At 53.5% G+C, this 14561-nt stretch overlaps 1 protein-coding gene across 1 annotated transcript in view; it reads left to right on the top strand.

The window, feature by feature from the left end:
• The window catches only part of CACNA1S (calcium voltage-gated channel subunit alpha1 S), a 48920-nt gene that overhangs the window by 11839 nt on the left and 22520 nt on the right, over positions 1-14561 (top strand). The window contains exons 3-19 of the mRNA XM_054803732.1: positions 1617-1756; positions 2331-2464; positions 3058-3210; positions 3487-3692; positions 4283-4386; positions 7111-7259; positions 8240-8321; positions 8847-9007; positions 9718-9943; positions 10513-10720; positions 11029-11149; positions 11630-11744; positions 11870-11963; positions 12681-12750; positions 12995-13127; positions 13396-13525; positions 14282-14341. Coding sequence (XP_054659707.1) covers positions 1617-1756; positions 2331-2464; positions 3058-3210; positions 3487-3692; positions 4283-4386; positions 7111-7259; positions 8240-8321; positions 8847-9007; positions 9718-9943; positions 10513-10720; positions 11029-11149; positions 11630-11744; positions 11870-11963; positions 12681-12750; positions 12995-13127; positions 13396-13525; positions 14282-14341 — 2286 coding nt within the window. The remainder of the gene's footprint in view (positions 1-1616; positions 1757-2330; positions 2465-3057; positions 3211-3486; positions 3693-4282; positions 4387-7110; positions 7260-8239; positions 8322-8846; positions 9008-9717; positions 9944-10512; positions 10721-11028; positions 11150-11629; positions 11745-11869; positions 11964-12680; positions 12751-12994; positions 13128-13395; positions 13526-14281; positions 14342-14561) is intronic.

Genomic DNA, 14561 nt, shown 5'->3' with positions numbered 1-14561 from the left:
CCTCCAGCCAACACTGGTGCATCACTGAGCTGGTACTGTAAGGAAATTTGCAATTACTGCCTCTCCTAGGATGGAGGGAATGTAACCAGGTCACAGGGGGCTGCCTGCTGGCTCTCCCTTGGCCCAGGTTTGAACCTTGCTGCTCACTGGCTGTACATGGTGGGCAAATACCATTGGAGCTGGCCAGATCACTGTTCATCTGGTTTGGGTTTCTCAAAGGGACCTCTAAGGAATAGCAAGTCATCTTTTGATTCTGGGCAAGGGGTTTTTAGAGGGAGATCCCTGCTAGTCAGAGAACCTGGAGCCTGATTTTGTCCTGCTGGTTGAAGCAGGGCAAGGAACTAGCTTTTGCAGTGCTGGAGCTCCAGATTGGATCCTGACACTTACCAGCCTGGGCCTTGGCAGCTGCAGGGCTGCTGTAGCTTGCAGTGGGCTCCCCCATTTCTCCTCCATTTGCAGCAGGCGAGATACCGCACCACACCACTGGCTGCTGGTGCGGGTCTGCAGTCCCTCCATATGTGAAATGATCCTTATGATAGTTGTGTTTACATGTCTGGGATTGCAAGGACAAGCTTTTGAAGACAGACTAACGGGCATCTGCAGTCTTCCCCAGTGGAGACCTGCTCCCAGTTTGGTCTGAGATGTTTCTGCCTTTCTTGGTGAAATTCCCTGCAAAGCCTAAGCAGGGACGCTCCTTGCCCTTCATGGGGTGCAGATGGAGGAGAGGGGCTGTGGAAGACCAGAAATATAAATACTCTCATCCATCTGGCTGCTCCGGAGGGATTTTAATCCCAGTCTGGAAAGGGCCATCAGCAGCAAGGGCAATGATTGCAGTGACAGGCAGAACCAGGTGGGCACAGGCAGGTCTTGGCCATGGTCTGGGGAAAGACGAGCTATTCTGGGCCTTGCAGCTGCAGGGCTGTGCTGAACCCCTGCAGTGGCGTGCCAGGTCCTGCCTGGGAGTTGACACAATGCATCTGCCCAGCAGAGCTCCCAGGTCAGTTTTTAGCCACTCACTCTGCCAAGCAAACATCTGGCATTGGGCAGGAGGTCTTGAGCCCAAGGTCTCACTTCCCTGGAAACCCAAGGCACAAAGGAAGCCACAACGCAGCTGGCTTGTCCCATGGTGACTGTGTGGTGTCTCCAGGACAGACCCAGCAAGCCCTCAGCTGAAGAGGATGAGGAGAAGGCATCAGTGCTGCCTGCAGGAGGAAGGCTGTGGGAGAATAAGAGGGTGAAGCAGCAGCGAGGAGAACCGGACATGCCCTAGGCCAGGCACCTTTGGTTGCTGCATTGGGAAATGGTGGCTTTGCTGGCATAGTTTGTAAGAACAGGTACCCATAGCCCAGGGACATGGTCCTGGCAGTGTGCCATTGAAGGGATGCAGGGGATCATGCTGTAGGCCAGAGAGTGGCATGTGGTGGCTCAGCATGCCACCCCTTCCTGCCCAGGGTAGCCACAGTGCTGCCTGGTGTGCATGGGAGATTACAGATGGGTTAGCAGCAGGGGCTGATCCAGAGACAAGTTGGGGGCAGCTGTGCATTGTGGTGATGCCAAGGGAGGTGACAGTCTGCTCTAATGAAGCATCCTCTCCTGCTTGTCTTTCCAATCCCCAGGAGAAGATCGAATATGCCTTCCTGATCTTCTTTGCCATTGAGGCGATGCTCAAGATAATTGCCTATGGGTTTCTTTTCCATACGGATGCCTATCTCCGAAACGGCTGGAATGTGCTTGACTTCTCCATCGTGTCCCTTGGGTAATGCAAGGAGGGGGAGCTGCTGGTGCTCAGCTTGTGCCAGGCCTGGGATAGCCCATCAGCTACATTGATTTTTTTAGTGACTGCAGTGGGTTTGGGGGCAACTTGTAGACTCAGTTCACAGCATTGTCCCATGGGCCCTGTTTTCATGCCCTGACATTTTCTGGGATCCTCTCTAAGTCCTGTTTCTTCCTGTCTGACACCTTAATGCCTCTTAGGTCTCCTTGTCCTGGAGAATGGGAGTGGCATGGGGTCCACCGGGGTTTGGCACACAGGGAGAGGGTTTACTGGGAACCAGGGGGTGGGAGGGCCCCTGGATGCTCAGCAGTGAAGGTGGCACCCAGTGGAGGGGTGCCCAGCCACAAGTGCACCCAGGAGTTGGACTTAGCCAAGAGCTGTTCCCTGGGTCAGGCTGAGTGTGGCTGGCAGAGCCTGTCCATCACTTTCCTGCCTGCAGAGCTCTGAATCCTTAGCACAGATTTCTTGGTCTCCATCCTCATGCCCTTCTCTTTCTCCCTGTCCTTCCTTCTGCTTCTCCCTCTTCCTTCCCTGCTCTGTGCCCCGGTTCTTTCAGGCTTATCACCATGACCCTGGAGCAGGTCAATGCGAAGCAGGGAGGGACTTCAGGGGGAAAAGGTGGCTTTGATGTGAAGGCCCTGCGAGCATTTCGTGTGCTGAGACCCCTGCGCCTGGTGTCCGGAGTGCCAAGTGGGTGCTGGGTGCCCTGCCAGCATGAAGGGCTGGCAGGTGGATTGAACCCTTGTGCCTGGCCAGGGTGGGGGGCCATGGGGCAGGTTTCTTGTTGCTGTTGGGTCAAGCCCAGCCAGAAGGTGGGTGTGGAGGAGCAACAGGTTCTTGCTCATACCTACAGCTTGCAGTTGACAACACTGGGGATCTGCAGGTCGGCACACATATAGCTCCCTCCATGGCTCAGTGTCAGCACCTTTGGGTGGCCAGTGTGAAAAGAGCCAGGGCATCACTCTAGTTTATCAGGGCAGGGATCTCCTTCTCCCATAACTCACATGAATACAGCCAGGATGAGAGCAATAGAACAAATGGAAGGGCATGAAGCAGCCTCCAGCACTGCCGAGTGCCTGGCTTTGCTGGGGTCTTCTGCATGCTTGCACGGTGGGTAGAGAAAGGATTTCTTGCTTCAGAGATTTCAGTCCCAACCCACCTGTGCCCCTCTTCCCTTGGCATGGGGCATTTCAGAGGTTGCTTGTCAGAGGGGCTGGCAGGAATGGAAGGTGCACCCAAAGCTGTTTAGGAAGTGGTTGACCTCCTCTCCCTTCTTGGTGCAGGCCTTCAGGTCGTCCTGAACTCCATCATCAAGGCCATGGTGCCTCTGCTCCACATTGCCCTGCTGGTCCTCTTCATGATCATCATCTATGCCATTGTTGGGCAAGAGCTCTTCAAGGGCAAGATGCACAAGACCTGCTACTACCTTGGAACAGGTGGGGCTGTGGCGGGGGGGGGTGATATGACAGAAATGTCTCTGTGTGGCTGCTGTGGGGACCACAGAGGTTCTGTGGGCAGCAGAAAGTCTAGTCTTGCCAGCATCAGTCCTGGGAGCATGGCAGGATCGAAGGATGCTTCGTACAGCACACAGCTTGGTGTGAGGAGGTGGTGAAAGGGGCCCCTTTTGGAAAGCTTTTGCAGGAGGCTGGGAGGTGCTGGGACCTGCTCTACTCGGCCTGACCTGCTGCTTACACCATGGCTTTTCCCCTCAGATGTGATTGCCACGGTAGCATCAGAGAAGCCAGCCCCATGCACCAGCTCTGGCCACGGGCGACACTGCACCATCAATGGCACTGAGTGCCGAAGCGGCTGGCCGGGGCCCAACGATGGCATCACTCACTTTGATAACTTTGGCTTTGCCATGCTCACTGTCTATCAGTGCATCACCATGGAGGGCTGGACAGAAGTCCTCTACTGGGTAGGCTCCAGCACCTTGGGCTTGGTGTCCAGCTTGGCAGAGGTGACCACCTCCAAGCGGGGAATTCCCTCCAGGACACGCGACCCCATAGCAGGGCTAGGTTTCTCTGCCCGCAAAAGACATCCTGCCCCTACCAAGCTTCATACTGTGATGCACATCCCATAGTGCACCAGGCGTGTCTTCTGCATCTCTGTAGGCACTGCCCAAGCTGTCCTTGCTCTCCACATAGACAGGAGGGTGCTCCAGCTCCCTCCTTTGTGAAGGGGTACAGGCAAGGCACAGCAATGGCTGTCTGGTGGATGCTTCTCTAGCAAAAACCCCATCTTTTGCAGTCCTTGGGAGACTGTGTTGTTGAGGCTTAGGCATAAGGCTGATGTTGAAATCTGCTCCCAAAATGCTTGGGTCTGGCTTTACCTCCACTAAAACCAGGCACAGAGTCATAAGGAGTTGGGGCTCAGAGTCATGTTTATCTGCTACCATCCCAAGCACTCATTTTAGCGGGGGCACAGTTCCCAGAGGCTGTTGAGGGAGCCCTAAGAGGAGACAGAGAGACTGAGTTCAGAATGTTTCATTTACGTCTCTCCTCACAGGTAAATGATGCCATTGGGAATGAATGGCCCTGGATTTATTTTGTCAGCCTTATCTTGCTTGGCTCCTTCTTCGTTCTCAACCTGGTGCTGGGGGTGCTCAGTGGGTAAGTGCCATCCTGTCCTTTCTCTTCACCAGCAAATCAGTGAGCGTGATCAGAGCTTGGACATTGGCTGGTTTTAATTATCCAAGAAGAAAGCCTGGAAAAGTTTCTGTTCCTTTTCCTCTCCCTTTTTTTGCAGGCTTAGAAACCCTGAGCCTTGAGTTACTTTTTCTGTTAGTGTCCATGACTGTCTGAACTCAACACCTAACACAGAAATTTTTCCCTGTAGCACAAGCAGCTGTCAGCAAACACACCCATGGAGCACATTGTTAGGTGTTTGTAGTGTGGTCTGCCAGCACTCACGGCAAAAAGAAGCTGATCAGGTGTGGTGCGTTGACACTGGCTGGGGGCCAGGTGCCCACCAGAGCCGCTCTCTCACTCCCCTCCTTCACTAAACAGGGGATAAAAAGTACAACGAAAAGCCTATGGGTCGAGATAAGGACAGGGAGAGATCATTCACTAATTATCGTCACGAGCAAAACAGACTGAACTTAGAGAAGGAATTCATCTAATTTATTACTAGGCAAAACAGAGTAGAGGAATGAGAAATAAAATCAAATCATAAAACACCTCCCCCCACCCCTCCCATCTTCCCGGGCTCAACTTCACTCCTGGCTTCAACCTCCACCCCCCCCTCAGCGGCACAGGGGGACGGGGAGTGGGGGTTACGGTCAGTTCATCTCACGGTGTTTCTGCCGCTTCTTCATCCTCAGGGGGAGGACTCCTCTCATCGTTCCCCTGCTCCAGCATGGAGTCCCTCTCATGGGAGACAGTCCTTCATGAACTTCTCCAACGTGAGTCCCTCCCATGGGCTACAGTCCTTCACAGACTGCTCCAGTGTGGTCTCTTCCATGGGGTGCAGACCTTCAGGAGCAAACTGCTGCTCCAGCGTGGGATCCCCCACGAGGTCACAAGTCCTGCCAGCAAACCTGCTCTGGCGTGGGCTCCTCTCTCCACAGGTCCACAGGTCCTGCCAGGAGCTTGCTCCAGCGTGGGCTTCCCACGGGCCACAGCCTCCTTCAGGTGCCTCCACCTGCTCCAGCGTGGGGTCCTCCATGGGCTGCAGGTGGAATCTCTACACCCCCTCATCCTTCCTCCATGGGCTGCAGGGGGACAGCCTGCTTCACCATCTTGGAGCTGGCTGGCATTGGCTCTATCAGACACAGGGGGAGCTTCTGGCAGCTTCTCACAGAAGCCACCCCTGTAGCCCGCCCCCCCCCCCCCCCACCAAAACCTTGCCACGCAAACCGAACACATTCCACCCCTCGGAACCAGGACATCAGGGAGCTCAAAGCAGCAAGTCCTTACCCCATGGCTGTGGGTCGAGACACTCATTCTCACTCGTACCCACAGTACTGCTGTACTTTGTGACCACACACGATTTCCTTATGGCCAGCCTAGGGAAAACACCTTTGATATGAATCCAAGGGATCCAAGAGAATTATTGTTAGGCTAATTAACACTTCAACAGTCTCATCCAAATACAACAATGAGCTATCATCAGTCTGGTTACAATGATCATAACACTTCTATGCCAAATGACTCAATTAGTGCTAATTCCCATAGCAGTACAGTTAAAGCTGCTATGCACAAAATATCTCTGGTGTGATGCTCAACCTACTATGCATTGCTGTGGTGAGGTGCCACATCCCAATTTTGTTGCTGGGAAGTGTGTGTTGTCCTGGGGAGTGAGGGGGGCTTTTCTCCTCAGTTCCGTGTAGGCTCAGGGTCTTTTTTATGTTTCAATCCTGTGTGTGCGAGTGGATCACACTCATCGTCTCTACTAGTTCACAGGGTTAGTTATACCCTAATTACTCGGATTTGTTAGTCCTTTTCTATGGCAAGGACCATACAACTGCACAAGGTTAAAACAAATTGAGTATTATATATATTGGATATATAACTAAAGCTCAAAACCACAAGACAGACCACAGGCACCTGACCCTTGCATGAAGTTGGCCGTAACAGCAGGACATGCTTGACAATAGTCATCTAATCCTAGAGTAAGTTGCAAGCACGGCAAAAGTTTCTGAAATATTTTTGCAAATATAGCTAAAATATGCTTGAGATCAGGAAAATCCAGGCAAGGCCTGACAAGTCCTGAGGCTTAGTATCTCTAATTATTGTTATAATGTCTGAGACCTATTACTAACACATGGCAACACCAGACTGGCTGGGCAGCAGATCTACAATCCTGCCAGAGAGAAAAGAAATTAATTAAAAACGAATGAGAAGAGTGGGAACCCCCTGCTTGTCAGACCTGTCTTTTCCATATTACCATGAAAAGTGTCCTGTTTGCTTGTAATGTAGTGAGCTCACCTTCCCCATATGGAGAGCTTGGGGCAGCTTTCTGCCCCCCAGGTGGGTGAGACCCCACTTGTTCTAATACTGAGCAGGGCTGGAGAACTCCCACAGCCTCCCATGTCTAGTGTTAGCAGACCTGTCCAACCACAGCATCCTCCAGCAAGGAGCTTCCAAAGAGCAGCCAGTGGTGGGGAAGAAACCGTGCCTGCCATCAGGCATCAGGTGATGATCCCCAGTGATCTTGCACCATGGAACAGGGCCAAGAAAGAGGAAAGTCACTAGACCAATCTAGCGATAGCACTAGGTGGTAGGGTATTTCAGGCTTTTATCTTTCTACAAGGACTGACCTGGCACAGGGCTGTGGTACCTGACCTCCACGCCATCCCCCTCCTGAGTCTCATTCTGCTGCTTGCCTTGTCCCAGGGAATTCACCAAAGAGCGTGAGAAGGCCAAGTCACGGGGCACGTTTCAGAAGCTGCGGGAGAAGCAGCAGCTGGAGGAGGATCTGAAGGGCTACATGGACTGGATCACTCACGCTGAGGTCATGGACAGTGACCGGGCCAGGGGAGAAGGTACCAGCTCTGCTTGGTCAAAGACCCTAAGGGTGCTGGTTGGGTTCCTAACACTGACCATCCTAGAGAGGCAGGGTAGAAACCTTTGGAGAAGTCACAAAGACTCATTTTGCTTGAAAACCTATGAAACAAAATGCTTTGACTTCTGCAGAACAGGTTCCTTTTTTTTTCTTTCCTGAATAATTTTATTGAATCTGACAGAAATGAGCAAAAACTAGTCCCTCATGCTAAATTTCCACTTTAACATTTATTTAGTATTTGCAGACTACTAGCAAGGTCTAGGTCTCCTTTGGCAAAATGTACTTGAAATGACCATGAGAAGCCATAAGGAGCATGTGCACTTTTGTGTGCAGGGTTACTAGCTCGCACACTAACAGATGCATGAATTTCTTGCCATTGCTTCACAATTTTAAGGGATTAGAAGTGGCTCAGGGACAGAGTGGAATATACAGGCATCTAGCCAAAGGCTCAGCAAGGCCTGGGGAGCTCTGCCACTGAGTTGCTGCATCTGCTATGCCACCCTGCCTAGTGAAATGACTTTTGATGCCTCAAGCTGAATGATACGTGTGTGCAAAGAGCCTTGGGAAACAATGGGAAAGACAAAACACTTCTTCCACACTTGTGGCCTCTTACAATCCTCCTGTTGTTCAGCATTTGCCCAGATCACAACTGACCCCAGTTTTCTCTGTGCTGGGAGTGTCTCGCGCTGAGGGAGCCTACATACACACTGCTGTCTTCAGGCTGCCTCTCTGGGTTGCTGCTGGTATTGCTGCAGGGCAGGTGTTCCTGGTGCCTCCTACTTGGTTTGCTTGTGACACTCAAAACCTTTTGCCCAAACTCTTGCTGCTGTCTCTCTGGGGCAGCGTTTCTTGATTTCACTTCTGATGGGGAAGCTCTTCCTGTACTCCCAGGAGAGGTTCCCTCCCATATGTTCTTCCCAAGGGCTCCAAGGAAAGCCTGGGATGTCATTCCCTCCTTAGGTATGATGCCATCGGACGAAGGAGGGTCGGAGACAGAGAGCTTGTATGAAATTGAGGGCATGAACAAGTGGATTCTCTACTTGTAAGTATGCACTGGTTGAACCATCTGCTACTCTGCATGTGGGCTTGCACAGTCTCTCGCTTGCTGTCCTGGCCGAGCGGGGCTTTCTTGTCAGCCACCAGTTTCTGGGCAGAGCCAGGGGCTGTGTGCTCAGGAGGAGATGCAAACATTGCAGACAGCAAACAGGGAATTTTACTCTGGTACTGGCAAAAAGCCACTTCAAGGTGAACGACCTCTTCACTTTGGGAGCATGCTGTCAGCATCCTCTCATGGCCCATGCAGCATGTCTTGTAATTTAGGAGCTGGGCCTGTAGCAGCCAACCATAGGTGACTGTATGCCAAAAAGGAGCCCCGAGGTGTTTGTGTGAATGAACTGCAATGCCTGAGTGAATGCACCAAGTGCCAGGGTTATGTTCCTCAGTTCTTTTCAGGGAAGGCCCCTGGAGAAGGGAGGAGGGGTGGCTTTGCTCTGCAGTCTGCAGGCACATCCCCGGGCTGGGCAGGACCCGCTGGCCAGCCCTGCTGACCCTTTGGCTGTCTCTCCAGCCGTCAGTGGAGGCGTTGGAACCGAATGTTTCGTAGGAAGTGCAGGGATGTGGTGAAGTCCAAGTTCTTCTATTGGCTTGTCATCCTGCTGGTGGCACTGAACACCCTCTCCATTGCCTCTGAGCACCACTTCCAGCCAGAATGGCTGACACGGGTGCAAGGTGAGTAAAGAGCCTGAGGGAGAGGGTGGGCCTGGGTCACCCTGCTGCCCTGCAGACATGCGTGAACTCTTACTGTCCATGCACAGCCAAGCTGCCATGGCACAGGGGCTGTTAGACTTGTTCATGCACACAAATATAGCCTGCATACAAGTGTGCGTACACCATCCCTGCTGCACTGTCACACACCTGCACATTGAACATGCATGATGCATACAGCATATATGTTCTTACGGACATGGGTTTGCATGGTGAACACACGCAGAGTGTGTACATTTACACCCATGCATACAAAGTACACACATTGCATGCACTCACACACTACCGCCACACTACCTGCATGCAGTCATCCTACCTGCACCCACACGCACGCAAACACACACAGAGACACAGAGCACAGCTGTGCACACAGGTAGACAGCTCAGCCACATGGACACACACACACGCATAGCCTAGTACACATGCACACACTGCATGGACTCACATGTACAGCACAGCCACACTCTCACACATATAAGCACACAGTTGCACATCACCTTTCTCCTCATCTTCCTCTCCTGTGTGCTGCCTGAAAAACAGCATTTGCTGCAGCTGCAGCTCTGGGCTCAGTGGGCAGAGAAGGGAGGCGAGCAGCATTTCCCTCCTTCCCTTCCTGCTGTCCCATGCTGAGATTAAGAGGTCCATGTGCTGATGGGCTGGATCTCCCACCCTAGACAATGCCAACCGGGTGCTGCTAGCACTCTTTGTGGCTGAGATGCTGCTGAAGATGTACGCGTTGGGCCTGCGCCAGTACTTCATGTCGCTCTTCAACCGCTTCGACTGCTTCGTGGTATGTGCAGGGATCTTGGAGACCATCCTGGTGGAGGTCGGCACCTTGTCACCCCTGGGCATCTCTGTGCTGCGTTGCATCCGGCTCCTCCGCATCTTCAAGATCACCAGGTTGGGGAGGGAGTTCTGTGGGTGCTGGTGGCTCATGGTCCCCAGACATCACTGGCCTTGTCCCTGGGGAAGGCTGCAGCCTGAGCAGAGCTGGTAGCTCCTGGATGGAGGAACAAGGCCAAGCTGGGGATTTCTGTCTCCAGGACATGGTCTGGGAGTGGTGAGGAGGACAGAGCAGGGCTTACTAGAAGTCTCCTGGGGTCCCTCTCTCACTCTGGGTTCTGAGGTGTAAATGGGGGTGCTGTGGGGCAGGACTCCTGGCTTCTCTTTCTGACACCAACCCATTCTGTGTTTATCCCCCTTCCCCATCCTGCCTGCTAGTACCCTGTGCAGGCGGCAGGGTGTCTTGCCTGTCACATTACACCTGGAGCTTCATTTCCACCTCCTGGGACCTGGCTGGAGCAGTCCCAGTGCCCAGCCTGTGAGTGGTGCTGGTTCAAAGCCCCCTTGCTGGGTTGCCAGAACATTGCCCTGAGTCAAGCAGTCTGTTCCCTGCATCTACCTATCTGGTCCTGCCCACAGCTTTCCCCACTCCACCTCCCGCACACTCCTGTCTCTCCTCTCCCTAGGTACTGGACATCCCTGAGCAACCTGGTGGCCTCCCTTCTCAACTCGGTCCGCTCCATTGCCTCTCTGCTACTCCTCCTCTTCCTCTTCATCATTGTCTTTGCACTGCTGGGCATGCAGCTCTTTGGGGGCAAGTTTGACTTTGAGGACATGGAAGTGCGGCGCAGCACATTTGACAACTTTCCCCAGGCCCTCATCAGTGTCTTCCAGGTATGGGGCTGTGGGAAGTGCATCAGGGGGCTGGCGCACAGGGGGTTGGGAGTCTCATCTGGGCCGTGGGTTTCCTGGCAAGAGCTGGGGCTCAGATTGCTCTGGGTTTGTGAGAGGTGATGTGGCTTTGAGGCAGGAACAGGGAAATGCAATTGGGTTCACGAGCAGTAGTGCAGGTTCAGGGTTGGAGCAGGGAGGTGGGGCTGTGAGGGTTTGGGGCTGGAGCCAGGAGGGCAGGATCGAGCTGTGGGGTTCTGCCGTGCTCTGCTGCAGGGGCTTTTGGGTCTCTATTTCTGCTCTGCTCCCAGATCCTGACTGGAGAGGACTGGAATTCGATCATGTACGATGGGATCATGGCCTATGGGGGCCCATCCTTTCCTGGCATGCTGGTCTGCATCTACTTCATCATCCTCTTCGTTTGTGGGAATTGTATCCTCTGCCTGTGAAGCCAGACCCAGACTCCCTGTGCCCAGCCCCATAGCATCAGCTACACAGGACTGTGAAGGAGGGAAAGGGAGGACTTCCTTAAGCTTTTCAGTGCATGCCTTAAGGTTTTCAGTTCTGAACAGCAGGGGTACAAACCACAGGCCTCAGAGTTTGCCCTGTGGTGGCTGGGGTCTGGAGGAAAGCACACCACAGGGCAGGTTTGGACAACCGGCAGGCGTAGCTTCAGCTGTCTGGCAATGCAGTAAGATTGAGCTGGACGGACTGAGCTAAGGCAGAGAAAGGGCAGCCAGCCCAGAGCTTAGTACTCACAAGGATGGGTGCAGGGTTAGGAATCACCAGCCGGGGTTATCTCAAGGGCTCGACTCCAGGAAGGTTTCTCAGGGCACCCTGGAAACCATGGGCAGCTCTGACCACATCCTCCAAATGGGAACCAAGTTCTTATGCTTAGCACTGTCCCTCCAGATATCCTCCTCAATGTCTTCCTGGCCATCGCGGTTGATAACCTAGCTGAGGCTGAGAGCCTGACCTTAGCCCAGAAGGCCAAGGCAGAGGAACGCAAGCGGCGGAAGATGTCCAGGTGAGTGCCACAGTCCCCAGCAATGGGAGCTCCCAAACCAGGTGCTTTGGTGTGAGGGGACAGAACGGCATCGCCCATGCCCCTGCCCAGAGTTCATTTCCTGCTCTCCCCTCCTCTTCACTCAGAGGTTACCCAGAGAAGTCTGAAGATGAGAAACAGATGCTAGCAAAGAAGCTTGAGCAGAAAGCAAAGGGAGAAGGGATTCCCACAACAGCCAAGGTCAGTGCTGGTGGGGCTGGGCCTTGGGGAGCTCCTGGTGGGGGACAAGGCTCCTCCTCCCACCAGCCAGGACTGACGAAGGCTTGGAGCCAGCCTGGTTCTGGACTGTTCTGGGCTAGAATCGCTGGCCTTTGCATCCTCTGATTATGGGGGCTCTCCGGGCTGAGGCAGGACATCCTTTTCTTCTGATTCATTTCCTTGGCCACAGACAGTTGTCAGTGGTTGAGATGGGCTGGTGCACACCAGTGTGGAGGGGAGCAGAGCAGGTCAGCAGCATTACAGACCTTCTTTATGTCAACACCAGCACCCCCTGTATGCAAAACCCCTCTATTCAGCTGTGCTGGCTGTGTGCTGAACTGCCTCCTCTAAGCATCTGGCCAGCAGCTACTTCCCTATCCCCTTTCCAGAGATGCCCCGTGGGACCTCACCCATGGTATAGGTGCGTGGCCCCAGGCTCTTGCTCAGCACACGTTCCCCTGTCCCATCCTCTTGGTATTGCTCTTTGCTCAGACTGCAGCATCCCTGAGGTGTTTCCCCTCACCCTGCTCCATCCAGGGCCAAGACTCCGTGTGCCTGGTGCTGTACAGGCCAAATGCAGAGACACCGCTTGCCCCACATGACTTCCAAGTTGACAGGGTCTGGCCAATATGTAACATTTGGCAGCAATACTGGCACATGCAGCCACATGTCCTCCTCTCTGTCTCTCCCTTGTTTCAGTTAAAAGTGGATGAATTTGAGTCCAATGTCAATGAGATCAAAGACCCCTACCCTTCTGCAGACTTCCCAGGTAAGACTTGTCCCTGGCAGGGCAGCAGGAAAGCTGGGGAGGCACTGCAGAGGGATGATGCCAGAACCCTGGCTGTGTGAGGAGCGAAGGATATGGTGACCTTCCACCAGCCTCAGGGTACTGAGGTCCTTCTGGCACAGTTGCCAAATCAGGATCACAGAATCAGAGGATTGTCCATAAGGTCACATTCCCTCTCCCTCTCAGTATGATTCTTTCCTTTTCCCTCCTTGTGTCCACCCTGCAGGTGACGATGAGGAAGATGAGCCTGAAATCCCTCTGAGTCCACGGCCACGTCCCCTCGCAGAGCTGCAGCTGAAAGAGAAGGCTGTGCCCATGCCTGAAGCTAGCTCCTTCTTCATCTTCAGCCCAACCAACAAGTAAGCACTGACCCTTCTCCCTGGCTTGTGGAGCCAGGCCTGGCCCAGGTACCTCTGGCACCAACCCTTCCCAATGAGGTCCTACTTGTGCATAACATCCAGCTCTGAAGGGAGTATTCTCTGTGGAAGGGCTGGCACAGATATCCCTTCATGCCTAGGGCTTTCCTGCCCTCAAGATTTAGCTATAACCCTCTTCCAGGCTGCCATGGCCCTATCTGATGTCCCTCTGGCTCCTCGCAGCATCTCGTGCCATTTCTGTCCCTGGCAGGTTTCGGATGCTGTGCCACAGAATTGTCAATGCTACCTGGTTCACCAACTTCATCCTGCTCTTCATTCTGCTTAGCAGCATCTCGCTGGCAGCTGAAGATCCCATCCGGGCTGAGTCCTTCCGCAACCAGGTGCCTGTGTAGCTGTGGAGGGTTGGGATGGGTGGGGAGACCTCATGGAGACCCTCAGCTCCCCAGTAACCAGAGGCCTGCTTGCCAGATGTCATGCCTGGGCAGGTAGCGATGATTTCATCCCTACCTCTGGGAGGGCAGTACAACTGTGGGAGGAGAGGCTGGCTATGTTTTCCATTCAGAGCACAGCTGGGACAAGTTTTTGCTGTTTCATGTCTCAGTTTACTTCTGGGTGAAGAGATCCACCTGACAGGGTGTGTGAGATTACCTTGGTTCAAGGCTGTGGTGGCTTATCAGGGATAGGGACATCCTGTGATGTGGCAAACTGGACCACTGATGTGTGCAGCACTCTAAAATCCTGCTGGCATGGAGCAGTGGTAGCCACATGAGGCACAAATGGGTCTGCACCCATGCACTGTCTGTCAGGGACTGGGGGTCTTACATGAGACAGCTTGCCAGGGTGTGCAGTGCTTTTGGGGATCAGATACTTTCAGGTGAATCAGGTCAAGCCTCACTCACTTGGAAACTGAGAGCTTGGTCCCAGGGTGCAGGTTGGATCATGCACTGGGGAAAATCAGCAAAGCTGAGGGAAGTTCAGGAGTCTTCTTGGCACTGGGTGTGCAGGCTCTGATGAGCTAGGAGGGTTCCCCAGTCCACAGAGTGGAGGGCAAAACCACAGTGCCAGGATGTTTGAATGCACTGGAGCATTTCCCATGTCCCCCAATTCTCATTCAGTTCTGGTGCTTCTGTCCCCAGATTCTTGGATATTTTGACATTGGTTTCACCTCTGTCTTCACAGTTGAAATTGTCTTGAAGGTGAGTCCCTCTGCCCTATGGTCCTTGCCATGCACATGAGCCAGTGCATGAGTCTAGACTGTTCTGGCCGTAGGCACAAGCTCAAGGTCCCAGCAAGGAGAAGCTGCCAGGTGGTCCTCACATCCCCAGAATTCATGCAGTCTAGGTGGTGTGTGACCTGCCCCTGAGGCCACACGTCCCCTCTAGTGAGGTCAGGCAGCCAAGTCGGCTGTGCTGTGAC

This window comes from Grus americana, chromosome 25 (genome assembly GCF_028858705.1).
Source record: "Grus americana isolate bGruAme1 chromosome 25, bGruAme1.mat, whole genome shotgun sequence".
NCBI classification, from domain to species: Eukaryota; Metazoa; Chordata; class Aves; order Gruiformes; family Gruidae; genus Grus; species Grus americana.
Note: the sequence above shows the minus strand (reverse complement) of the source record. Positions and strands in the feature narration are given on the sequence as shown.